We start from the raw sequence: 24,969 nt of genomic DNA on the forward strand, positions 1-24,969 counted from the left end.
AGAAATTGGAAGAAACATAAGTGTTGTTAATACCATTTTTTTTTTTTCTTTCTCCAGTTAAGTCAACATTGCTACTTCATCAAAGCCCAACCACAGGTCTGTTTCCTACAAAGACGTACGGGGATAACCGAAAGGCAAAAGTACATGACAGTCTTTACTGTGCTGCATGTGCCTGGGCATTAGCCCTTGCTTACAGGTGAATAACTTCTAAACTCATGTCTCTGCCATGTTGCATTCTTTCTGTTATGCGGTTCCCCAGGAATGTTTTTAAGACATCAAGTTTTAGCAAAAATAGTTGTGTAAACCCAGAGATGGTACATGTTTCCAAATCTCGATAAAAATATTTGTGTAGTGGCTAGCTTAAAAAATGTCACTCTACTTTTGGTAACTAAACATGTTATTGTATGATTTTGTTGGTACCAATTTTCTGAAACAGAGCAATTAATGCATGCTGTTAAAAATAAAGGTTATTGTGCAAACTGTGCTCAAGGAATACTGCTCATTTGAAATGTGAGTTCAGAGCAGAAGCAGGCTTCTTGCAGGTGGTAACAATCCAGGTGCTTGTGGGAGACTGAATCCTTGAATGCTGAGAAACGTATGTTTGGGAAATAATAGTGACTATCTTCCTCTCTAGGTACATAAACTAAGCAGTCTCAGTTGTTAGCTCTTGTTTTTTATTTTTTCTGTTTCCACTGTTGATTGATTAGAGAAGTAGGCTGGGAATTTGTGTGGTGTAGTATGACCTTAAGAACTGTGGGAGAGTTACCTCCCGTAATAATTTATTTGTATTTCCCTCTCCTTTAGGTTAAATAACTATGGAAATTGCTTTCTGAGAATTTAGGATTCCTTGTTTCCAACCTTGCTGCCCCCAGCCAGGAGAACACAGACAGAGATGATGATAACTCGAATGCAGTATTTTTAAGAAAGAAAATAGTGTGCAGATACTGAATAATTTACTCTTTCTAGTAATCAACTTATTGTATTGAGGTAGTGATCACGTTCTTTAACAAAATTCTAGTGTATTTTACAGAAGAAGGGCCAGAAATCATATGAGGAGCTACTGTTAAAGTAAAGATGATCTACTTAGCAGACAAAAAATTTTGAGTTTCTGTGGTGTTTCTATTTATTGCTTTAGATACTATACCTCTGACATCAATCTGAAGAAACAGTTGTTAAAGTTATCTTCTAGGAAATGTTGTTACAAAATTAGGCTTTTTGAAAGAGAAGACATACGGAGATCTGTGTTTACTTCTGGAGATGCTGTGTCCGAGATCTAATGGCTTTCAAAATTTTGAGAAACTAGCACAAATTATAAGGAAATTAACATTCCAAATGTGTAATTATTACTTTCATTTCTTATCTTGAAATCTTTGCATCTTTCTTTTAATTCCTCTTTCTGTTGGTGGAATAAAAGCATTTGAAAACAAACATAAAAAGAAAATAAATAGAAGGAAGAATGAAGGGGGCAGGGGCAATTGTTTTGATTTTTCAGCAACTCACAGAAGAGAGCATGGCATAACAGTGCCCAAGTTATTCAGTCTTTAATTTCCAAAATGTAGAATCATAGAAGATGATATATAAAATTTGTTGCAGATTGAAGGAAGGGCAAAGTGGCAAGATAAATGTTTTGTGTTACTTCCAGTTATGCCCAGAACAGGACCCTGAACTTCAGGTGCTATGCAAAAAATTTTCTTTGATGGGCAGACTTTGATGATTGAAATTAAGTAAACAGCTAAAATATGAAATGAGCCAAGATACAAGACTCACATGGAAGGCTGCGTTACCTACCACATGCTGCTTACAGTGCTTGGTTCATGCCAGTGCTGCTGTTCACTTTAATGAAAACTAAATTTCTTGAGAGCATGTTGGGAAAAAAAGCACTGCCGTTGTGAGTAGAGGAAAAATACTGTAATCTGAAAAATTCAGAACTTTTACATGTGCTTCTTCTTGCTCTTTGGATTTGTGATTAAGTTGAGAATACATCCTACTGCATAAAAAATTCTTAACCTATTAATTTTGCATTATCTGATTTTATTCCTTGTAGGGTTGCTTTTCCCTCCTTGTTTCAACTTTGTAATTGAAAGCAAGTACACTTACTTTATCTAAGTTTATTATTTAAATAGTGTGATTTCTGGATGTTTATGATTTTTTAAGTTATCGCTGCCTTCCTAATTTTCAGCATGGGTAGCAGAACCTCAGCATAAACTACTAACATGTTAATTATGATAGAAAAGGTTATGCTTTGTTTGCAGTGTAGTTAGCATCCACGTGCCTGTAACCAATTAGTAACAGCTAAAAAGTGGACTGAGAAGCAGCAGTGAGCACATTATGCTGTTTTGCGTATTTGTATCAGAGGAAGGTTGTTGTAACTTACAGATACGTAAGAAAACATTGTTTTTGCCCTGAAAGGCTCAATCAGAAACTGAGAACTGGAAAAGACAAAACGCATGAATGCAGTGATTAAGGTTGTTTACATACAAAACGTTTCTTACAGTTAAAAGAACTTGGGATTTGGCATTGTTTTTAATATACGTTTAGTAATAGGATAATTGTGAGTTTGTTTGATTTCATGGTATAAAAATACTAAGGTATCTTGAAACACATTTCTGGACATTCAGAGTAATGAACTTTCAGACTCTTGTATGTACAGTTTATCCACGTCATCAGGAAATTGACTACTTGATTGTGAATGGCAGGTGTTTTGTAGAGTTAAAGAGAAATTGCCTTTGTGTTTGGAATCTTTGAAGGAACACAGAACAGTGGCTTGCACTGTTATAATATCAGCTTATCAGTTGATTATTGTTGATTAAGTTGATTAGTGGCTTGCACTGTTGTAATATCAGCTTATAATTATCAGTTATAAAATCAAGGATTTATTGGTTTTATTCTTTTCAAATCTTGAAATAGGAATATTTGTGTAAGTTGCACCATAAACTAAAAAGCTTCTTTTTTTCCTTTTTTTTTAATTAAGGAAGGATGGGTAGGGCTATAAATACGTTGCTACTAGTGTGGGCACTACTGTCCAACAGTGTAATTAAATACTTAATATTCTGAAGCACTAATGTGTCTTTTTTAAAAAAAATTTTTGCCCCCCTAATGTATTTCCAATTTGTTTTATGAGTTATCTCTCATCCCCAGGCGTATTGATGATGACAAGGGAAGGACTCACGAACTGGAGCATTCTGCTATAAAGTGTATGAGAGGAATTCTCTACTGCTACATGCGCCAGGCTGATAAGGTAAAAACACTGTAGCGTGGACACTAGCACTCGCTTAATTCCAAGGGATTAATTAAACTATGAAAACTTCTACATTTAGATAAAATTTGAAAAGGGAATGCAGTATTACTGTGTGGCCCAGCTAACAGCAGCTGCTTCATTACTGTCAGGTCGCAGCATTGTTTTAGGGTGTAGAAGGCACAAGCATTCGGTGAACTAAACCACAGGGTATACTTGAAACTTCTTTGAGTTTCTTTTGTAGTTATTGATCCTGTTTAAACGTTAGACCATTAGTAATTGTTTTTTTTTAAATGCCTAATTAGTTCTTAAATGGAAAAATGTAGAATTTTTTGAGCTAAGGCTGGAGAGTTTTCTTTGTACTGTTGGGTTGGTTATTGCATTTGCAGTTGTTCTCCTCACCTAGGTGATCGTTTTGATTATTTTACTTGCTTTCTTTAGCAGCCACTTTACGCAACGTAAACTTTTCTTTGACACAATTATGTAAATTCAGAAGGGCAGCAGCCCAAAATGAATAAGGAAAGAGTAATTTACTTATAATACAGTTGACTTATTCAGTCTTTAATGCTCTTGTGAGTATACCCTGAATATTTTTGGATAGTCAGTGCGTCTCCTTATCAAAGCCTAGATGTAGTGGGTTAATTTTGCATAGTGGTAAGGAATGCTACAGATAGTTAAATATCTATGTTCCATGTGATTATTTGTTTAACTGTATTGCTAAAAATAATTTGTGTGTTATGATACAGCGTCCATCACTTCAAAGCACACAAACTGGAATGTAAAGTCTGTAGGCATGTGGTATCAGTAGTAATAATAAAAAGCAAATCTGGTGAATTGCCATTGTATATATGCTGACATGATTTTTTTTTCTCCATTTTCTGTTTCTTTGTAGTCTCAGTTTTTAAATAATCTTGACCTAAACTGATCTTTTTACATTTGAGCTGTTGTTTCTCTCTTTGACATGCAGTGGTTTGTTTTGAGGATGGTAAGTGTAGATATGAATAACAAGCATTAAATTATCCCAGGTGTCGTACTGCTGACATACTAGTTGTCAGCTTTTGCCTTGATTACTATAAATGCTTCTTTCTTCCTACAGCAAGTGTAGTAATAAACATTCTCCAGTACCTAACATAAGTCAAACTGGACTTTATTCTGAGTGACTCTGTATGTGCTGGACTCATGTAGAAGAAAGGTATTTTTTTTAATAACATGGATTATGTGTGCCTAAGGTGTGACTTGAATAGATGTTGCTGTGACAAAAATTGCAGATGTTTTTATAACTACTGAACATATGAGTTATGTTCTAAAATGTATTGAATGTGTTCATGCACTAGACATAACTCCAAAAAATAGTATTCACCTTCTTGCTTCTGGGCCACATGATATACACTATGTATGATTTGTTGGTGGAGAAGAATATCCCATGAAGACAAGATCAGTGTTGAAAATGTTGTGAAATGTGGAAAAGGTGCTGGCAATGATGGTTAGAAAATTCGAAAACTTGTTTGTTGGAGAGTGTAGCATAACTTGAGGAATACGGAGAAGGATTTTCTTTTGTTACCTTCATTCTTTTGTGAACTTTGTTTCCTTTCTGTGCCCTATTAGCAGCTCTCCGACAGTCCTGATTATTATACAGTTTTTGTAAGGTAGCGGACATTGTATTTGGTGACGAAAAAGGAAACAAAACTACTTTAAAATGACTCTAGTTTTATTTCACTCCTTTGTTGTTAACCTCTTGTATTAGTAATTCATCTTAACTGCATTCAGTCTCCATCGTAAGAGATGCTGTATCATAGAGGCTGATTCTGAGGTCCAGTGTTGGTGTCCATGAATAAAAAGTCATTTTAATCTGGGGTGCTGTTCTTCCTGTCTGTGATGTTTATGTTTTCTTTTTAAGCTATCAGCTTTGATTTCTAGTGTCTGTAAACATTTCACTGTACGTCTGAATGTCACAAACTCTGCTTACCAAAATAAATCTTTGTTTTCCCATATGCTCTTTTATACTAGGCTTTCTTAGCTCTTGCAGCTTTTCATTTGTTACATGATCGACATATGGCAATTTGCAAACACTTTTTTGTAGGTCTGTAATCAAGGCTTAAAAAATATTAATTACAATAATTATTTTTTTTTGTTTGTTTAAAAGCTTTGTCACATTGTCAAATGATACAATAAAAAATACTAAGTGTTACAGATCGTAGTTCATAAAAATTATTAAGAACATTGTGAACCTAAGCTTTGGGCTTTTGCACTCCAGTAAGAGCTGTAAGCTAGGAATGGTGAGGGAGAGAGAGAGTTCTTAACGATCAAATGAGGAGGTGGTGGATGGGGTAGGCAGGCGAAGGGCCTAGGGTGGTGTGAATGGAAGGCACACAGCAGTAACTGAAGTGGAATTGTCCCAAGTATGTGTGTGGAAATAAGGAGATACCTATGGGATGGCATTACGGAAATGAAAGCTCTCATAGCCCTTCTGGGAGATGGGCGTGCTTGGGTGCCTCTCTCAGAAACGCCATGCACTAATGCAAGGGGAACAAAAAGGAGGAGTGAGCAGTAGGTGTGCAGCTCCAGGGCTACGATGTCACGGGATCGGAGGCATGGCAGGATAGCTGAAGTGGCTGGCACGTGGTAATGGGTGGATGCAGGCTCTGTAGGGTGGGGCAGGAAGGTGAGGAGGGGAGGTGCCCGGTGCGTGGGAGAGTAGCTGGGATTCATGGTGCTCTGCTAGGGAAAGGTGGTGAGCCAGCTGAGAGCTTCTGGATGCTCTATGTACATTTCCATTCTGTGAATTCGGGTAGGTGTGATGTGCTTCAACATGCTTTCTGCTAGGATTTCATTTCCAGTAAAATGAGGTGGTATTTGTCCAGAAGATGAAAGTGACTATGCATCTATAGCTAGCTGTTACAGACTTTTTTTCCAGCCAAACCTGGAGAGGTTAGTTACATGGGTTGAATATCTAAGTGTATGTATACTTTAGGTATGTGTGAAATAGTTCGTGATGTTTCAGGAACTGTAGTTTGTAAGTTCTATGTAGTGTTCATATCAAGAAGTTTTGAAATACCTGAGTGATGTAGTGAATTTGTAGTAGCCAAACATACTGAAATTACTGACTTTGATTTTGTTTTGCCTTCAATTTACCTTTAGGTTCAGCAATTTAAGCAAGACCCCAAACCATCTGAATGTCTTCATTCTGTTTTCAGTGCACACACTGGAGATGAGGTCTTCTCCCATAAGGAATATGGTCACCTTCAAGTAAGATACGCATGTGTGTGTAAATGGAAGTTTGGATTATTTTAGAAAATGTTATTGTCATCTCCATTCTTTCATGATGCAGCTGTCTCAGTTTGTTTAGGTTTGTGTTAGATGTGTTGTACTTGATAAAATTGAGATTCCTTTTGCATCTTCTGGTGAGAAAAGACTGTTTTGAAATATAACTCGGTGGTATGTTTTGGTCAGAAGGTACTGAAATAGCTGGGATATGTGGAGGTAGATGGTTGTTTGTTTATGAAGTTGCTTCTTTTTGAGACCAACAGATGGCTGTCAATAAATAATCCTGGCAAAAAAATGTTGGGGTAGTCAGTAAAGTGAAAGATTTAGTGTAATCTTACGTTGACTGTTACATTTTTTTATTAATGTTCCCAGCTTAATTTTCCATAAGTCTGAGTAATTTTCATTCATAGTGAAGATTTAATGTACGCCGTCAACAGCTTTGCTTAGTTACAAATTGTTGTTCGCTATTTTGTGTAGGTGTTCCTAGTCAGATTCGTTGCATAATTGATTGTTTTATTGTCTTTCATTTTCCTAAGTCTTGATTTACTCTCTTTTTTTAATTCTCTTTACCTTCAGACCCTTTTTAGCATTCATGACCTTGTTATTTTGCATTCCATAACTCTTTCTAGTTCAGAAATTGCTAGTGGAATTATTCAGAAGTGACAGTAGGTTGATAATTATTTAATTTCATGGTGACAGTGTCACTTGAGTAGTTTGCACAGTAAACGTGTTGGATTCAGGAAGTGTATGCTTTGAAAAAAATTATCTGTGGAGTTATCCTAACTTGGTATTTTGGACTTCTGTGTGAAGCTTCTTGAAAATGCACATCTCATCTGCGGGAGGAGACAGTATTGGGACCTGGGAAGCACTGTATGTCACAGTCTGGTTTTTGTGTCACCTCAGTCCTTGCCATAAATGTGAATGTGCATTCCCTTCTGCCATCAGCAGATCTCAAGAAATAGAGGGTTTTCAGCTCTGTGGAGACAATAGAAAACAGAGTAACTGAGGTGGTTCAGTTGGGAAGAATGGAATATACTACATAGCTGTGCTGCTGTTATTACTGTACCTGGAGCTTTTCAGATTGTATTAAGAGACTGGAATCATCAGTCTTTAAGTCTCCTGGAGTTTTTAGAATTTGGATCTTATTCTTAATCTGCTGTGTTTCAGATAAGAATCCAGTTTTTCTGTTCTAGATAGTTTCTCTAGATTTAATATATGGAGATTGTGGTTTTATAGCCCATTGAAGCAAATTATTGTGATACACTTACTTTCTCTATTGAAGTTGTACAAGTCCTCAATTACACTAGATCTGCGTAACAAAAGCAGTTTTCTTTGATTCATTAATAAATTGACTTCGATGCTCATCTGTACAGCTGCTGAAGGTACTTACTGTTAATAATAAATGCTGTGTACAGCTACAAAATAACAGTTTTTCACATGTTTAATCATATCTGAATGTAGTAATTATATCTCTATCAGTTGATGATGCTAAATTTCCAGTTAGGGTTAAAGTGATTTGCTTTTTAGGTGTGCTGTGTACTATATATGTGTTAATATAGTACTTGCCGCCTTGGCTAGTGAATTGTCAGGTATGTAAACATGAAACAGCTTGTGACTGAAGTGATTGCCTGTGGGTCAAAGCAGTATGCCTAAGCAAAAATATTTTAATATCATAGTTTCATATAATTTAAAAAATGATGCTGCAGCAGAAGTTTTAGAGGACAGTGCTTGTTTGTGGCTTTTCTTCCTATAGATTGTTCCCACATCGTTGCACCTAGGATATTGGTAGATTAGGATACTGTTTTTGAAGAACCAAAAGGATGTGATAGTGGGACCATTTTTGTTAGTGCATACACATTTAGCTTGTTTGCTTATTGACTGCAATAAATGTGAAGTTAATTATAGTTTCCTTGCTGTCTTTTAATTACTTCAGATAAATGCTCTGTCGTTATTTCTCCTCTATTTGGTTGAGATGATCTCTTCGGGGCTGCAGATTATCTACAACACGGATGAGGTACAAATCGATTTCCAATGTTAAAAAACATGCTTTATTAAGTTGTTGGGGTGTTTTTCTTGGCTTTATTTAATTACAGACTGTAAAGTAATTGTTCTGGAAATAGACTGCACATATTCTCTGCCTCTAATGGAAGTTAGAAAAGATAAATGGAATGAATAGATAGTGAAAGAAATTAATAGCTAATAAAGTGTTAGATATGCACAGAGTGAATGTAACATGACATTGAAAACTTTTATAGTTCCCTGCTATTTCTGAAAGGTACAAGGTCAAGAATTACAAGGTCTGTGAGTATGATTAACTTTTGGTTATGTTGTTCTCACTTTTCACCTTCTTTCAAACTGTCAGTCAGTGCATTCTGTCCACTGGAATGTCAATATAATAAACAATAGGGTCAGTTTTCTGGAAGGCTGAAGGACTTTCTTCAAATACATATGGGTGTTAAGAATTTTTGCTCTGTCTTTAATTGAAAATGAAACAATTTTATATCATGGTAAGAGATGCTTGTAAGATTGTTAACTGTTCTGTAAATAAGATAGTAACAGTCACCATGGTCTTGACTTGAGGACGAGTCATGTCCAGACAGTCTGCTCTCCTGCTCTAAAATGAGGTTATGTTTTGAGATAGGAACAGAAAGCACAGATATTTATTTATTGGTTTCCCAATTTTTTAATCAGGATTTGTTTAAAAGTACTCTGGTCTGTTTAATAGTTGCTGCTGTATTGCCTTAAAAAGCTTAAATGCACTTAGAGCACTACCATTTTTAAAAAAGGGAGATTTTTGCAGTACTAGTGTGTTTGCATTATATTTCTAAAATATACATATTCATTAATGTTTTTCCTTTAGATAATGAGAGAAGTAAATGGTGCAGCTTATCTCCTTTCTCGCTTAGTTAGATCGTGTGATAGGTCTGTATTTTTTCACTGAAGTGCCTTTATGTCTGTGAGGAGGCAAATGTATGTAATTATGTATTTACTCAGCTTGACTTATAAATTATATTACCCTCCAGATGTTTACATTTAATTACAGAATCTGTAGGAAAATACATGTATATAGACTCTCTAGCCAGCGGATATTCTCCATTTCAGTGTCAGAATGGAGTTTTCATTGCAGCTGTACCCTAGGATCTGTGGACTCTGGAGATTTATACTAAGATTATCTTACCACAGACCTGTACATTTGATTAGTTTCTATATAGCTTCAGCAATTGTGTATATGGTTAGATCTTATTAACAGCACATAATGATGGTATTTCCAAGTTTTCCTATGTGTCTAGATAATACTCAGCATTGTGGCATTGGCCAACACTGGGGATGCGGCAGTCTGCTACCCAAACGCTGAGTTGGGTATTTCTTTCCAGTAACACCACTGCACGATGTAGGTAGCCTCTTCCCCTTTGCAGAGAGGGTTTTGAACCAGCGCTAGCGCGGTGGAAGGTGCTGGCAGATGGTTGATACTTGGCAAGCTGTCTGCGTGGATGTGTTTGTACACAGAACTCTTGGCTTCGGAGGCAATCGTGTACTAGGCTGCCTGATGTCAGGCATGGCAGCTGTCAATGAGTTACCCTCCAGTTGCATCTGTTTGCAATTGAAAAATTAATTTACTGGCATCTTTGCTTCCCTAACAAAGAGAACAGTATACGATTGTGCAAGTGAATGAATTTGAGAGCAGTTATCTGCACATAAACCAAAGGAACACTAGTATTTGCAGTCATCCATGCTGCGTGTTCTTTATTACACCTTACTTTCCACATGCTTGACTTCTGGATAAGTAAGCTTAACGCACACAATCCATAATTTCTGTAAGTGCTTTAGCATTGACTCGGTTACAGTATTTACATGCCCATGATATGAATGAATCCTCTCTGAAGATTCTGGCTTGCAACTAGTTATCTGCTGCCTTTTTATCCTGTAAATCTGCTGCTTGGTTAGTCTCATAAAATATCTGTAATTGACGGTTTTTTTGTTCCTCTTGTGTTCTGAACATCATCACTGCTCAAAAGTCGTTGGTACGGTTATATATTTTTGTGTGGTGCTCTTTGCTTCTTCATTTAGATGATGCATCTAAATTTCAGTTATTGATAGAGATGGGAGAAGCCACACTTTCAATCACTGGCTATTCAAGCTTCGTTCAGAGAAAGTTCATTTTAATACAGCCAAATGCTAAATTACAGGGATGAATAATACTGGGCATATGTAAAGAGCGGGACAGTCTGTTTCCTTGAAAGTACTAGCTCTGAAAAGATTTAGTGTACAGATAATTGTATATGAGTACCCCACTGAAATTTTAGCAGAGATCTGTAACACAGAGAGAGAGAAGTAAGCAAAGAATTATGTATGTTGCTGAGGGACTTGTATTAGCCTAAAGAGGGTATCTGAAATAGTAACTTTTAAAGATTTAAATAAAAATGAAAAAGACAAAACAGCAGGTTGCAGGTAGATCAAAATGGAAGCAAACACCTTTCAGTAAAATATTTTTTTTTTATCTCATAGCTCATTAAAAAAAATAATATATCACTTGACTGTAGTAGAGCGGATCCTCCTCTGTAGTTCTCTAATATGGTTGTGTTTATAGCCATTGCAATATTCTCTTTTCCCTCTATCCCAAAATAGAATATTGTGGATGGGTGGGGATGAAATCACTACTTTGGTGGACGAACCAGTGTAAATCTGGTGTTTGTGGTTAATGAATTCTAATCTGTGGGCTCTTTGAAGTGAAATTTTATCATCAATTTAACTTTTATACAATCAAGCGACTCCAAATGTCTCTCTTCAACAGTGTAAATGAGGAAAAGTACCTGCTTAAGTAAATCCCCACCTGAAATATCTTAAAATACCCTTAAATAAGTTAGTATTCAGTTGAAATATGTTGATCCAAGAGGAGATTTTAGTTATAATGAATTGGTTCAGAGTTTTATTTGTGTTTATAGAGGAGTGTGTTTAAATCTGCCTGAAGTACGTATTATCTGGAGCTAATATAATAGTACTTCAGCATATCAGTTCTTTTAAAATGAACTAACAAAGAGCGTCAAGACTTCTGTGTCTTGATCTTGCAGGATTTAATTTCTTTTGCTTTCTGATGTTGTTTTTAGGACAAATTCTTTTAAAAAGATCAAAATGACACCTTTTTGGAGCTCTTCAAATATGAAATCATTTTTACCCGTGCATTGTAGGAACAAAATCACATTGTCACCTCTGTTTCTAGGAATAAATCACATCATCACCTAATTTGGGATAGCTCTTAATATTTTGTTGATTAAAAGCTGGTTTTAAAGAGAATATCTGAATTTGGGAACATCACTACCTGGGGCGAGGGCGGGGAGGATGGAAGGCACAATTATGATGGCTGAGGAAAACCAAGTTTGTCTTTTTGAAAAAATAAACAGAAGGAAATAAGCTTTCATTTTCCTTCAGTTAGTTTTCTTTCTTTCTTTCCTATAGGTGTCCTTCATTCAAAATCTTGTGTTCTGTGTGGAAAGATCCTATCGTGTACCAGATTTTGGTGTCTGGGAAAGAGGAAGTAAATACAACAATGGGAGTCCAGAGCTGCATTCAAGGTATGTGAGCCAGTGTAGCTCTTTCAATCAAAGCAAGTAAATGGGATATGTACAAAAAGAATTCATGGGATGAGTTAAAAATAATAATGCATTAAAATACTGTTTGCACTAAATTAAGGTTCTCTAAAGACTGAGAGATGTATTTTGGGAAAGTGTGAACATCATTTCATCATCATGTGCATGCTGAAATAACCACATAGATGCTTAGCTATTTGAGTATTCATATTCCAATAATTATGTGCAGCTGCATGCATATAGTTCTGAAAATTGTATTCAGAGCAGTTCAGGCTCTGGAAGATTGTGCAGTATACTGGATTCACAAATATGTTTAGGAATACCTTGATTTAAGGAGGTGTTGAATCATGAGTTCAATGAGTTGAATCATTTTCTCATCTCTGCCATACTGGGAGGAAGATGCTGGACACTAGAGGATAGCTTAGTGCACAAGTTACTTTCCAGGTTCTTCAGATGCTGTGAGTAACCAGGTGTTCTGACCCCTGTCCTGTGGGACAGTTAGGAATGTTTTTAACATTTTGGTATCAGAGTGGTCCAGTTCAGTGGAATTGCTCACATGTTGTCTGTCTTGAAGGATGAAATCTGTTACCTGACAACTTGCTTTTTCTACTGTTACTATTGTTTTCTTCACTTCTTGACTTGGTAGTTTTCATTGATCATGAAAATGGCTATTGCTTGAATATCTCAGGATTTTTAAAGTATCATCATCATTATCGTGGACTTGCAAGTAATACATGTGTTTCTTCCAGTCTTTGATGTTTCCAAAAGAATGTGTGTTCTCATTTCAGAATGAAATAATTTTTCTTAGTTCACATACAGCCGTGTAGTTTAACATATAAATAGAATTACACATCACTGAAGCAAAAAACATAATTTTGTATATTAAAAAGGTATGATTTTTTTTTTCAGGGCTTATGTAGAGCTGTAGTGCCAGTATGAGAACTGAAAACTCCAAATTGTTACTATGTAGTTGGCTTTGTTAGTTTGTTGCTTTTCCTTCCTTTTATGTCTGTAGAATTTTCAAATGCCGGGCTACAGCAGTACTCAGAGAATCATATTCTTCCTTAAGCATCTCACCTTGTACAAATTTGCAAAAGGAACACTGAAACTCCTGTGTCTCCTGTTGTTTGCAGCATTCTGGTTATTCAGTATGTGAATTTCCTTCAGGGAAAACCGAAGATATTTTAACCAGATGGAAATGAGCATGTTGTCCTGTCTTAATCTAGACTGGTATTTACAGGTTGATTTTTCTAAGGGTGAAGTTTTATGAGAGGGACTGAGCCAATCTTAACAGATTGTTGAGCTGGCACAAAAGGAAGTGCAGACCTTGGGTCTAATTTAAGTAGTAGAGTTTGGCCATCAGGAACAGGTGTTGGCCCTATTTTTCTTTCCTTGTGTGCATGTTGGTACTCAGCTTCACTGTAGGAAGCCAGTAGGCAATTTCCCTTGTTCTCAGAAAAAAACCAGAAGAGCAACCTGCATCAAAAGATGTATTTAGATACTATTGAGGAAAGCCGTGGATACGCTAAAATGGTCTCTTTACTTTGTTATGCTCTTATTGTAGTGTGACTACCTAAGAGAGTTCTAAAACAACAATTAAAAAAAATTCAAGAAGTGGTTATGACTGATCAGGGCTAGTCACGAGTGATGTATGTATATCTTCCGTGATTATGGACTCCAAACCAGTCAAGTTTCAATATTAAATATGCTGTAGTCCTGGCCCTTTTTTTTCAGACCCACACACACTGTGAGTCTGCATACAGTGTGTCTGCTTTCAGAACTAGAAGTTGTTTCTTGTCCTTTATTGAAAGAGGCTTTCTTTTTAAAGATGATGTTATATAACACGAAGTCAGTGAATAATAACTGCAAATTGTGGCCTGTGTTAGAAGACGCAGATGTTTTAAGTCTTTACACAGTCCTGGTATCCTATGTTAGTGCAGTTCAAAACACTTCTAATAAATGATAAATAGCGAAACACTCTGTGGACCAGGTCTTCATTGATGTATGCAAATTGATGGCTTTTACTGGTTCAAAGGCAAGGTTTAGAACAGCTTTTATTATAGCGTGATCCCCTCCACATACGGCTCAACTTCTGAAAAATTAATTTGTCCTGTAACCATTTGATCAAGCTGTTCTCCTGGCATCTGCTGAGTACCTCTGCAAAATGTCTTTGACATCTCCCATATGTACTGTGAGAATAATGAAGTTGCTGACGTGCACTGTCTTCATGTTCCGAATCTGAGACTGTAGAGCCTCAATCTTGCTCTTCTCTGTAGTGTAGGTATTATATTGCTATAGTGCTGTTCTTCCTTGTTCTATTTTGTTTTGTCTAGTTATGAAATTATTAGTATTGTGGTGGGATTTTTTTATTGTTTTGTTGGTTTTGTGGTGTGTTTTTAACATCCCTTGTGTGTATGATGTTCCAGTTGAACTGCACAGTTCTTGGATGCAGGCAAGAAACTGTGAATGGGAGGAGGGTTAGGGATGTGTATCCTCTGAGGTGTGTTTTGATTAGCAGTTGCTAAGAATATACAAATTTTAGTGTTTGCTCTCAGGTAGTTCACTGAGAAGGGTAAATCTAACAGTTAAAAGTTACTGGGAATTATGAATGATGGTTAAGTGAATTTAATAATGCTTTGTAATTTCTCTAGGTTAGTCTCAGCTTCCCCTGTCCCAAATGTGGGTCAAGGTCAAATGTTACCCATGGTACTATGATTGCAAGACTGCTTTTGATAACTCATGACAAGTCACAATACTTGGCGGCTACAGTAAGGTCAACAGATTACACCTGGGGAGGTTCAGTACAGATACTGAGAAAAAAAACCTTATAACTTGAAGCGTGATAAAACACCAGAGCAGAATACTAAAAAAAAACCAAAACACCCCAAACATTTCTGAATCTCCATCCTTGGAGGTTTTTGAGACTTGTCTAGATGAGGCTGTGGTTTACTTGAATTGGTCTTGGTTATTATGTCTGGGTTCAAGTGAGATTTCGTGGTGGACTAGGTGAGTTCTGTGTTCCTTCCAACCAATGACTTTATGATCCTGTGAAATTTTCAGAGGAAATCTGAAAGAGGCAGAGTATGAAGAATGTTTTTCTGTAGAAAGACATGAGCATAATGTTTATTATAAAATCTTTTTTCTACTTTGTCCAACAGGAAGGCATTAATCAGTAGGAATGAAACAAGTGTCTGAAGTGTAATCATAGTTCTGAAGTGTGTCGTGCTGGGTGATTGTTCAGTCTTCTGAAGCCATCCTTGATTCTACAGCTGTTCTCAGACCTTTTTTTTTTTTTAAGTAACTTCCTTCTGTCAGTTACCCGTGAAGCTTCTAGTAATCTAAGTAGTACTTGTGTGTATGGTGAGGGGAATGCGTGATATATCATGGTACATTATGGGAAAAGAAAGCAGTATTTGAATGTTGAGCCCTTTATATTTTCATTTGCAAGTAATATTTGTGAGAGTACTGAAATCTCCTGGGGCTTTGAATAACTAGAGGTATAAAAATACTGATCAATTACAGTGAGTATTATTCTCACTGTAAAATAATGACTACGTAAAATAGAAACTATTTCAAGGAAGGCATCCATGTTTGTCGTAATATTTTTTTCAAGCAGTATCATCCTGTTTTGTGGATGGAGTAGGTAGTTTTACATTACCTGAATACCAGCAGTTTTTGCTGTTAAACAACTATTACTTCACTACCTTTTGTCAGTAGCCTTCTTTCCTGCTCTAAAAACACCTGACTGTGGGTATTAGCAGTGCTGTTTGGAAGGGAGAAAAAGAATATGAGATTTTAACATGTGATACAGGTTTCAGTGTGCAGGTTTTACCTGATTTTCTATGTATGCAGTTTGGTAATAATACATAACTCCTATGAAAAGTTCTGTTCTGAGTCATCACGCCAATTTGTTTGATCAGTTGCTAGGTGATAATTAAAATAGAGAATTGTTAGAACAATTACTTTTTTGTTTAGGTATTTGGAACAAAGCCAGAAAAATAATTATATTCACAACACTTCTGAGTTCAGTTTATTCCTTCCTCACATTCTCCAGTATCAAAAGCTTTAATCAGCAGAAGATACAGAACTGAGGGATTTCACCACTGTTTGATGACAGCTGCTCAGAGCAGAACTTAGTTAACCTAATCAGCTTTCTCTTGTTGAACCAATTAGAATTAAATCCCATAAGTACTATTGCTGGCAATGTTTCAGAAAGAAAGGTGGAGGTTTGTAAACCTGTTGGTAATAGTTAAAAAGAATGCTAGAGTCTGAAATCGGTGTCTGATAACTCTGCACTGAATTTATTTTCAGAATTTTCTGTGTAATCATAATCAGATCCCATCTTTAAAATATGGATTACTTAAATAAACATTTGACATTTTACATTAATAAATAGTACAAATCAGTTTGTTTACAGTAAGGTAAAAAGTTTGCTCTGATCCCAGGGTGCTGCATGGAGCATAGGAGAATAAAGGTTAAAGCACAAGCCCTGCTGGCAGTGTTTTGATGGTTTGGTTGCTGTAATGTTTTTGGGCCGGAGAGTGCAGTTGTTTGTCAATGCTATCACAACTCCTCTTATATGGAAGTTGGGGATTATTAGTGATTATTTTCTGAATATTTTTTCTAACTCAGTGTTGCTTCTTCAATTATTTTTATAGACAAAGAATCTGGGGCTGTTTTGTTGAGCAATTACATATTCCTAACTGTTGTTAATTTTACCATTTCTCTGCAAGTAGTGCGGCTCTCAGACTTTGAAGGGTGCTTTCATTTCTTACAGTCATGACTTCTCTCTGTGCCAGCATTGTTCTTATGGTATCTGGGCACATGGATCCTCTGAAAACCCATTTTTTATTTTTTTTTTCTGTCTCTTGTTTGGCAGTACTGTGTAATTTTTATCCCAAACAAAAGACGGCAAGAAAAAGGAAGATGTGGTTGGCCAAGTGAATAATCAGTTTTAGAGAAAAAAAGGATATAAACTTATAACACCTTTTTTATTTTTTTTTAATAGCGTATTTCAAGGAATTACTGTGCTAATAAATGAACTGTTAAATTAATTGGTACATTCTATTTTTCCCAGTCTGTTTCCAGTTCTTACACTTCAGACTTTTCAAGCATGTATATGTAGCAGTGTCAATGTTGGAGAGTTGTTCTTTTGTTTCAGTTGGTTTTGTGGGGTGTTTTTGTGTGTGTGTGTACTTAGGGTTTTTTGTTTTTCTCCATGTTTGTGTGTTGTGCCCAGTTGGAAAAAACAGGCTAGCTGCATCTAAATGGTAGCTGAGGACAGTGTCAACAACTTCCTCTCCCTTATAGGGAAAGGCTTTATGGAAAGATGAACCTTTCAGTTCTTCTTTCCACTGATTTTTATCTTGCTAAGGTTGGAGACATTCTTCCTGCAGTGTTGATCTATGTCCTTGTACTATGTTCTGTCACTTTTGTTTACCCTTATGGTCTTTTTATAACTGAACCTTTTGTCATGTCAGCCTGATTCATTCTGCTTTTTCCTTTTTCAGTCTTTTACATTATATCTTCAGATTTGCTGACTTTTTTAAAGATAGCGAGGTAGACATCTATACTTTCCTGTTATTCTCCTGTCTTCTATTGTCTCATTTATTGTCATTTTTTGACTAAAAATACTTCAGATTTATTATAAACTAGTTGGAAAGCTGAGCTCCTATTTAAAGGAATGGGCAGTTAGGAAGAAAGAAGGAGGAGCTTCTGAAGGAGGAGCTGCAAGACTGGGACAGACATTTAGGGATAGCATATGGGGTGTCAATGAAATCAATACATCAGTACTGCAGTTTATATAGAAATGTGGCAGAGACAGGTAAAGGCACATTGGTCAGGGGCGTTGTAGCTAAGTGGAGACAAGGGCGTCATGGGAAGTTTTAGGCTTATGAATAAAGTTGGGAGAATTACACTAGGCTTTGTTTTAATGGATGCTCTGAATCTGTTTTGCCAGATCGCCTCAGGGGATGTGAAAGGCGTGTGCTTTATTAGCTAGGCTGCTTGGGATTTCCAGTTCCTATACCAGTGCAGAGGGCTTTCCCGACTGGGAGTGCTTGCATTCGATAGTAGCACTGTCAGAAATCTGGTAGCGTTACAGAACATGGTTTTTAAAGTCTTAACACTCTTGGGAACTAGCGCATTTTAATATTTTACTTTTTGATGCCCTGTGACCTTAACACCTAGAATTTTGGAATCCATGTACAAAAAGTTAGCATTTTATGTGTATGTTAATACTTAGCTCTGTCCTGCAGTTGAATGGACCCATGTGACGTTGGCCTATCTATAAGTATGTATTCTTTAAAACAATAATTCAGAAACCTGCTTTCTGTCATTCTTCAAATTTCATATAAACCTGTCAAATGTGTGTAGATGTCTATTAGCTTAACTTGAGCTTTACTTAAAAAAAAATAAATCATCAAAAGCATGTGTGCATTGAGAGGGAATACTTTTTAAAATACAAAGGAAATATAAGATGACTTTATTTATGAAAAGGCCTTGTGAAAGTCTTGTGTGTATTTTTATATGTACTGCATAATTTTCATAATCGGTAATAAATCATATTTTACTGCATAATTTTATTTTAAAATTATATAATAATTAGTGACTTTAGTGCTTAATGTCTTTAAAGATGAACTTGCTAACTTGAAAGCTTCTCGGTGGTTTTTGTGGGTCTTGTTTTCTTTGTGATGGATACTGCTCATGGAGTAAGTGAAATAAAAGACATTTCAGTATATGGTTGAGAGCAGAAAATCCTCCTTTTCTGAATACAGATCGATGAATTCTTTTATTATATCAACAGCTAGTCAGAAATTAGTCTTTTAAAATTCAATGCTTGAGAGCTGGGTTGAAAAATTGTGCTGAAGTAAATCCTCTGATAATACACTCTTTGCAAGACCTTGAAATATATAATGCCAGATGTCTGGTACCAAGGTGAGAGCAGAAGTGCTTTTTCCAGATGGTCTCTGACATAAAAAGACAAACAAAAATGCTGAGAAGTATTTTTTTTTAAAAAAAAAAAAACACCCCGAAAAAACAACCTACCACCAAACAATCCCAAATTTGCTGCATCATCATTTTATTAACATCAAGGTTAAGCACGAAACTCAAAATAAGAAAAGATCATAGCTCTGAAAGCTGTCAAATGTGCTAAATTTTAGTCTAGTCTTGAATTATGATACCTCTCTGTCTTTTTTCTTGTCATTTTGTTTTCTCCACAGCTCCGTGGGGTTGGCAAAAGCAGCTTTAGAAGCAATTAATGGTTTCAATCTCTTTGGAAGTCAGGTAATAAAAATGTTTGGTTTTTCTCCATATTTTTTTTTTTTTCAGTAATGATTTATGCTGTGGGTCAGAGGATATTTAGAAATATCTAGCACAGTTTGTTAGATTCCAGCTTTAAAAAATGTTAGTTTGCAAACTGACTTCTCCTGTTTACAAGTACAGAATTCGTCTGATAAACTCACTGGTGCCCTTACTACAAAGATTTTTTTTTCTTCTTAATAAAATAAATTAAAACACTTGCAGCTTCCTCTGAAAAAGTACTTTGTTGCCCAAAAAGGTTTTTGTTTCAGAACTGTATCCGTGGATTGCAATACCGTATACTTCAATCTACAAGCATTATCTTATTTCTGTCTTCTTCCTTCGCGTGGCTTTTGATCAAGACTTTAAACCAGCTACATGTACATGGTGCCACTGCTTTACTGGTTTTGGATTTCAGTATGTTGCGTGGTGGTAAAATCTTTTTTTTCCCCATCCTTTCACATGGCTTGGGTCAACTAAGCGAGCAAGCCTCTTCTTAGATTTTTCTCTCTGACTTGTATTCCCCTTCTGCGTGCGTCTTTGTTTAGATGTTATACCTACAGTGGTCTGTAGCTAAAATAAAAAAGTACTTTTCCAGATTAATGATCTAGAAAATGTACAAATGGAAGAGATGTGTCATCATCAAGGTATAGTGTTACTAATGAGTGGCAATGAAGGGTAGGAGTGCGGCTAAAAAGAAACTGGGTAGCATTAAGTGCGTGTAGAAAGAGTTACAAGGCTTACCGGTGAGTTTGGTCTGTGGGTTGTGTGGAGGGGAGGAGAGGCTGGTCACAAGGCGGTGAGCAAAGTGTACCTTAAGTCAGTGTGCCTTACACATTAATTGGTGAAATACGCTTTATCTTTTCTTAGGGTTGAGTAACATTTGAAACTTAGTTTAAAAAAAATGACCTGTGTTTTACATGAGTAGCATATTTTTATGCATTTTTTCCCTGAAGTTAGGCAGTGTATGATCCTTTTGAGTTTTGATAATTTTATATTATGAACTTGGCTTGAAATACTATTTGTATATTTCTTGGAGTAAAGTTTCTGTATACTCTTCCTGGCTTCAAGGTAGGAATGTTTGGGGTTTTTTTCCTCTCTTTCTGTATTACCTGTGCTCTCCTTTTGTCTTGTAAGTCAGATGAAGTTGACTCCCAGATTGTAATACTTGTCCGTTTTACACATTCAATGTTGAGAAACTTGTTTAAATGCACTGGTTTGCTATAAAGAAAATAGTACAAAGGAGAGAATTTATAAGTGGTAAAATGGTAAATGATGAGTAAGGGGAATTCTCAGGTGCTCTTTGTGTGAGCTAATGAGCGTAAGCTAGGTCAGCTATAAAGATGTGATTGGGATACAGTCTAAATTATATTCCAGGCTCCTTTCTGTACTGTTTATTTATGAAAACATTCTTGGTTATTTGTGTCTCCTTTTTTCTATTCGTAAAATGGAAGGTATGGATTGAAATGGTCATATAAAATAATTATTAGCATTATTGGATAAAAAGTTCTTCCTTACAGCTTCTTCATATAAAAGCAACTGTTGAATTAAAACTTCTTAGAGCTATTTGGATGCCTGGGATGAAAAATATGTTACAGTTTGTTATAAATTGTGCATCAATGTCAGTTGCTTACTATCTATGAACCAATCTTAATTACTGAGGGAAAGCTATACGCTTACTAGTATTAGACCCTCCTTTGTCTTGTGGCAAAAACCAGGAGAGCCTCCTAAACTGGGATCTCTGACCTGGTAGACTTCGGCATCCATTACCGTTTTTGTGGGTATCTATTTGTGGTGGGGTTTTGGGTGGGGTTTTTTTGTGATATCTTTTTTTAATTATTATTTTAATCTGTATATTTGTACTAGTACTGTAGTACACTAGATTTGTTCTGTTTAGAATCCACTCCTCAGGAAACGCTGATGGCTCTTCGGCTATGAGTGGAGAAGTATGAAAGTGCTTTTTATGCATACACAAACACGCTGTTCCAAAAAGGCTTAGCCATTTGGTCTAGTTTTGGTTTACTTCATGTACATTTTAAAAGCTGGTGTGATACATTAAGAGCTAGGAGTTACTAGGGATCTTAATGATCAGACATTCCTGAGATCCTGACAGTGCACATGTAAAAACATTTATCTACAATCTTTACCTTTCCAACTGTCTCAAGCACCAGTAAATGGGATACGGGTTTCCTTGTGGTTTTTCTTAATGATTTTTTACTACATACTGAAATGGATGAATAAATTGCTGAAGCAAAACCAGTTTAAATGCTTTGAGAGTTTATTTCCAATACATTTAGCATAAACAGAAACCATTTTGACCTTCAGTCTGCAGCAGAGTTTGCCTTTGTGCTTAGCTCCAGCTGTGTTCCAATAGCTTTGAGAAATCCTGCTGAGCCCCTCAGGAGAAACTTGTTTGCACCTGCAACGACACCAGTGCAACCTGCATAAATCATTGCGGGGGACGACAGACTGCTCAGCCTTGCCATGCAGATTTTTCCACTCACACTGTGGATGCTGGAAGAGACTAATAAATATAAATATGTAATGTTGTGGCTGTGCTCTCAGGCATGTGTGTTACCTGTCTTTGAGTAGATCATGATGGGGCAGTCGTCTTGGGTGTTTGTGGATGCACCCAGAGAAGGCAAAATAAAGGTCACTTAATATTGATACGTTACAACTGTTCCTTCCCTCCCTGCCCGAATTCTAGAAAGCATTAAAAGAGAACGCATTTCTCTAAGAAATCATACTACTAATTCTATAGCAAAGCATTGCTTAATTGATGTTCAAATATTTTTAATGCATCCTTTGCTATGCTTTCTAGGTGCCGGATAAAATAAGGAACAATTACGAACTGAAAAACGATTGGCTTTTTGTTTAATCTGAATTTTAAGTCCTTTAATGTAAAAACGAGTTAATTCATGGTTTTTAAATGCGGTTCATTTTCATCTCCATCATACCAGAAGTATTTCATAAAAAGTGGCAGTTAGTTATAGGCATAAAAATGCAGTCAAGCTGTAATGCTAATGTTCCCTCAGTAAAAGATTTATTTACACGAGAAGATGAGAATTTTTAATATAGCATAAGCTATTTAGTTTCTCATTACTTTGCTTTATAGCCTATGCTAGATTTCTTAAAGTTATTCCCAATATATTGTATATCTCTGAAACAATAGTTATATGAAGTAGTTAATATGTATGACACTTGCATAAGAATTCCATTATAATCCTTAACTGTGCATTGATTGTAGCCAGATCCCAAAATCATTTTATTGTCTTAAGTTCTGTTGAATTTTGTATGGAAGAACAGTAAAAGTGGGCCTGGCTTTTTTTTTCTTTCTTTTTTTTAATTTCTCCCCTCCCCTCCCCGCCCCCCCCCCCCCCCCTCCATTCAAGGATGCAGTGTGAGCTGATTGCATTTTGGTTTATGCTTTTACTTAATCACATTAGAATCATCACTATTTAAACAATTGTAACTTATTTCATCTTTCCGTGGGCTTGGTATGGTTAACCCAAACATCTTGTTTCAGAGTATTGCAGAGTACAAATAGCTTAGAATTTGTATCGTTTATGTGAGAATTCCATTTTAGCTACAATATCTTTTAGAAAAAACTAATATCGGGAAAAAAACCTACATAAGAGGATGTGCGTTTACTGACAATGAGAGTTAATGAACTAATGAATTAAGCGCATGGTGCATGCATGTACGCGCTAAAATGGAATTGCTAGAGACAGGATGGAACACCATTTCAAGTCTGACCTAGTAACAGTATAAGCAATTGTTCGTCTATGAGATGCATGCCCTATATTAGCTTGGAAAAAAATAAATGTTAAAAAAAAATAAAAATAATCAAGCCTTTGTAAGGTGTCCTTACTAGAGACCTTCACAATCTTTAGAGAAGTGAAAATTAGTTCATTTGTAAAACAAGATGCTTGCAGTTTTATGAAATGCAGATTAGTCTGCACAGATTTTGAAACTGTACATTCACACATGTAGACAAATTGTGTTCAGAGTTTGTAGATGACTTTAGAAATTTGTTAATAATCAGAATCTGGACTAAGAAGAAAGTAGAATAACAAATCATCAAAGCAAATGTGATTATTTGTGAACATTCTTATCTCTGCACTGTTCAGTATATCTTGCTAGAATGATTAAGAAAAGAGATTGTTTTTCACGAGGAAAGCAAAAGCTTAGCATTTGTGCGATAGCTATGTATGTATAATTAGAGGGCAGCTAAAGGGTAAGGAAAACCCTCAGTTGTTTGGAAGGGCAAATGAATGCATGCTGGTCCTGGCAGAAAAGGAAGGATGGTTATGTACAAATTCAGTTGGAAATTCAAGTTCTTAACCATTAGGGAGGGTACGTTCTGGAACAGTCTTCCTAAGAGAATAGCATACCGAAGAAACTAACTGCTTTTTAGGAGAAATTTGGTGAATTTATGAAAACTTGCGCTGTGGTATTTATGACAGTAACGGAATGAGTTCACTGTTGAATGTGTCTTCCAATGGGACAATGATACTGAGATTCATTACCAATTACAACATATATGAAGATATCCATTCATTAATTAACAAGCTGCATGAGTTTCTTAGAAATTGCCTACTGATAATACTTTTAAATGCTGTTGATTCTGTTTAAACAGTATTGCAGCTATGGGAATTTTTCTGAGTGTGTTAGGAAGTATCAAAAAGCTGACAGAGAGGTACAGTGTAAAATTACAGTTTTACCAGGAAATGTGTTTTGCTAAGGAGCAGGTGTGGATAATACAGAGTAGCTGAAAAGCAGGTCATTTTTATTTGCTATGCAAGTCCTTTTCCAAAGCAGTACCTCCTGTGAATATCCACTGAGTTGTGTTCGAACTGACTTGTAATAAAACATTTTGCATCACTATTTGGAACATCCCCTGAAGGCACAGGGAGGGACACCTGCTTTTTTGTTTGTCCATAATACAGTTGTCTTCCTCAGAAATTAATGGAAGCGTTCCTAGCTTGGATGAATTGTAAACTACATAATCAGTAGTATATAAACCCACCTAATTTTGGCTATATTTAAGTACATTTGAAAATTCAAAATGTTTTCAGCTTGATGTTGTGTTACGTTTTCTGATCAAAATTCCCAGCTGCCAGACCATTACAGCGTAACCAGAATAAAACAAAGAACCAGTTAGTTTTACCAGGATATGTGAACCCTTCTTCCCTTCCCTTAAATAAATACAATGTTCTGTTCACAGGGCTGCTCTTGGTCTGTTATATTTGTGGATTTTGACGCCCATAACCGTAACAGACAGACTCTCTGTTCTTTGCTACCCCGAGAGTCAAGGTCTCATGTAAGTAATTAAGTTAAATTCACCTCAACAGAGTGTGGAGAAAATAAATGGGTATGAACATAATTCTTAGTTCTATGATGGCCGTTATGTTCTGTTTAATGAAGATGGGAATTTGCTGGGAAAATGTTCAATTTTTGGTTCTTAAATGTCACTGTGATACAGTTGTTTCTCTGACGTGGAATTATGGTGGCATTCTTTATTTTATGAATATTTAAGCTAAAATGGTAGCCTGTTAGTAGCTTCCTAAACAAGTTCAAAAT

The 24,969-nt window shown here is 36.1% G+C and overlaps 1 protein-coding gene across 6 annotated transcripts in view; it reads left to right on the forward strand.

Moving 5' to 3' along the window:
- PHKB (phosphorylase kinase regulatory subunit beta) overlaps nt 1-24,969 on the forward strand; it is an 80,105-nt gene that overhangs the window by 11,178 nt on the left and 43,958 nt on the right. For all 6 annotated transcript variants that reach the window (XM_055818874.1, XM_055818873.1, XM_055818877.1 and 3 more), the window contains 7 exons: nt 58-196; nt 3,139-3,238; nt 6,374-6,481; nt 8,433-8,513; nt 11,954-12,069; nt 19,308-19,371; nt 24,614-24,709. In XM_055818874.1, the coding sequence (XP_055674849.1) occupies nt 58-196; nt 3,139-3,238; nt 6,374-6,481; nt 8,433-8,513; nt 11,954-12,069; nt 19,308-19,371; nt 24,614-24,709 (704 nt within the window). The remainder of the gene's footprint in view (nt 1-57; nt 197-3,138; nt 3,239-6,373; nt 6,482-8,432; nt 8,514-11,953; nt 12,070-19,307; nt 19,372-24,613; nt 24,710-24,969) is intronic.

Source organism: Falco peregrinus, chromosome 14, assembly GCF_023634155.1.
Source record: "Falco peregrinus isolate bFalPer1 chromosome 14, bFalPer1.pri, whole genome shotgun sequence".
Lineage (NCBI taxonomy): Eukaryota > Metazoa > Chordata > Aves > Falconiformes > Falconidae > Falco > Falco peregrinus.